This window comes from Physeter macrocephalus, chromosome 8 (genome assembly GCF_002837175.3).
Source record: "Physeter macrocephalus isolate SW-GA chromosome 8, ASM283717v5, whole genome shotgun sequence".
Lineage (NCBI taxonomy): Eukaryota > Metazoa > Chordata > Mammalia > Artiodactyla > Physeteridae > Physeter > Physeter macrocephalus.
The window spans coordinates 72,711,579-72,714,106 of record NC_041221.1 but is presented as its reverse complement, the minus strand read 5'-3'; the positions used below and the strand labels follow the sequence as shown (position 1 = coordinate 72,714,106).

At 39.9% G+C, this 2,528-nt stretch overlaps 1 protein-coding gene across 8 annotated transcripts in view; it reads right to left on the bottom strand.

Moving 5' to 3' along the window:
- Positions 1-2,528, bottom strand: part of OCLN (occludin) — a 47,828-nt gene that overhangs the window by 4,184 nt on the left and 41,116 nt on the right. For all 8 annotated transcript variants that reach the window (XM_055086610.1, XM_007129957.3, XM_007129959.4 and 5 more), the window contains one exon: positions 1,578-1,749. In XM_055086610.1, coding sequence (XP_054942585.1) covers positions 1,578-1,749 — 172 coding nt within the window. The remainder of the gene's footprint in view (positions 1-1,577; positions 1,750-2,528) is intronic.

Genomic DNA, 2,528 nt, shown 5'->3' with positions numbered 1-2,528 from the left:
CCCGGACGCGCAGGCCCAGCGGCCATGGCTCATGGGCCCAGCCGCTCCGCGGCACGTGGGATCTTCCCAGACTGGGGCACGAACCCGCATCCCCTGCATCGGCAGGCGGACTCTCAACCACTGAGCCACCAGGGAAGCCCCATAAAAGGACTATGAAGTTCCAATAAATACATGATGTGATAAAAAAGTTTAAATAATGGTATCTAAGACACAAGTCAGTAATTTTTCAGACATAAAATGTTAGTGAGATGTGGGTCAGAGGAGCCTCTAGAGCATTACTAGCAGGAATACAGTTGATATAATCTTTCTGGAGGGCACTTTTGCAACAAAAGTTTAAATGTACTAACCTCTGACTCAGCAATTTCACATTCTGGAATTCGTTCTAGCAGATAAGTGGGTAAGTGTGTAAGGAAGGAGAGGTTCATCAGTGTATTACTAGTAGGGGCAGAGTGTATGTGTGGCAGTGGGGAGACATACCTAAATGTCTGTTTATAGAGGATGACTCAAGTAAATTATGGTACAAACACAAAATTGAAAATTGTGGAGTTATTTTTTTAACACATAAAAATATTTTCTCAGTAAGTAGATCTTTATTATTGACATGAAATGATAACCATAAATTATCGTTGAATAAAAAAGCAAGATATAAGCAGTGCCAGTAAGTATTTAAAAAGAAAAACCTTCACAATGATGGGGATATTTCAAAGAAACACAGAAGGCAACCGAAAGAGTTCCCAATGGTCCTAAATAAAACAATTCAAGCAACAAAACTAAGTAGTGCTGGATTATAACCCAAAGTATAAAACAAATATCCATGAGTCTATACTGACATAAATGATTAAATAAATGGGAGGAAGTGACAAATTTCCCATGCAGACAAATTCCAAATAATTTGTGTAGGTATACTGCTGGAGCATAATTCCCCACTCCTTAAGTGTGATCTATGCATAGTGACTTCCTTCTGAAGAGCACAATATGGAGATGGGGGTTAAAAAGTAATGAGTAACTTTACATGGACAAACACTACTCCAGCCAGGTGATCAAGGAAAAAAAAAAAAAAAAAGAGCCATAAACTATTATTGAGTAAAAAAGCAGGAAGGATATAAGTAAAACTTATGATTCTTTATCAAAGATTGTGTCTAGGTGCACTTCTGCACAGAGGGGACATTTTAACAACTAATATTTTGGTGACAAAATTTAAGGCAATTTATTTTTCTGTATGTAATTCTGTATTATTTGAAATTTTTACAGAAAGAGCGAACTTTGTTTATAAATAGAAAAACTAATGTAGCTATTTTCTTTTAAGCAGGAAGGGATGTATTATGGACGAACCCGAACGAACTTTTTGGCCAACCCAATATGTACACAGACCATTGCTTTGTAATTCTTAACTATGTTAGTACACTTTTCAATTTGGAAAGACTTTAATCTAAGACTTGATTTCAATTACTCTTCAATGAAATTACAGTTTGCTAATTGCTAGCAAAATCTGTATCAATATTAGTATAAAGGATAATGTAGCTCCACAGATTAGAATAAAATTCTATGTAATATATAATTATCAGATTTCAATTTACCATATACTCTTCACTTTCTTCTCTATAGTCATCCAGTTCTTTATCCAGACGAGAGAGTTCTTTATTGATCTCATCAAGTTCTGCTTGTAAGCTCTTGTATTCCTGCAGGTCAGTGTCAAAATTCCTCTTGTAGAGTTGTCTTTGTTGATCTGAAGTGATAGGTGGATATTCCCTAAAAATTCAGTGAGAAAATGATTACTTATGTATCCTTAGCAGACCTAAGATCCAGTGCTTCTTCCTCAAAGATGATAAGCTGGTGGGATGTGGAGAATGACATTCTCTTGCTTTTGTTTTTGTTGCTGTTGCTTATGGGTAGGGAAAGGTGGGATGCAAATGAGTTCTTTTAAGAATGATTATGCTTTTTACGTTGCTGCTTTTTTTTTTAAAAAAAAAAACTATGCGGGCTTCCCTGGTGGCGCAGTGGTTGAGAATCCGCCTGCCGATGCAGGGGACACGGGTTCGTGCCCAGGTCCGGGAAGATCCCACATGCCGCGGAGCGGCTGGGCCCGTGAGCCATGGCCACTGAGCCTGCGCATCCGGAGCCTGTGCTCTGCAACGGGAGAGGCCACAACAGTGAGAGGCCCGCGTACAACACAAAAAAAAAAAAAAAAAAAAAAAAAAAAAGAATATAAAAAAAACTATGCCTACTGATTTTTTTAGAAATAAGTTGAAAATCATTTATGAAATTTCAGGGTGGTCTTAGGAACTCATTTATTCTGAATACACAACACCACATAAGAATGGATACTTACGTTAAAAGTGTTAAAACTGAATTGTGAGGGGCTTCCCTGGTGGCGCAGTGGTTGCGCGTCCGCCTGCCGATGCAGGGGAACCGGGTTCGCGCCCCGGTTTGGGAGGATCCCACATGCCGCGGAGCGGCTGGGCCCGTGAGCCATGGCCGCTGAGCCTGCGCGTCCGGAGCCTGTGCTCCGCAACGGGAGAGGCCACAAC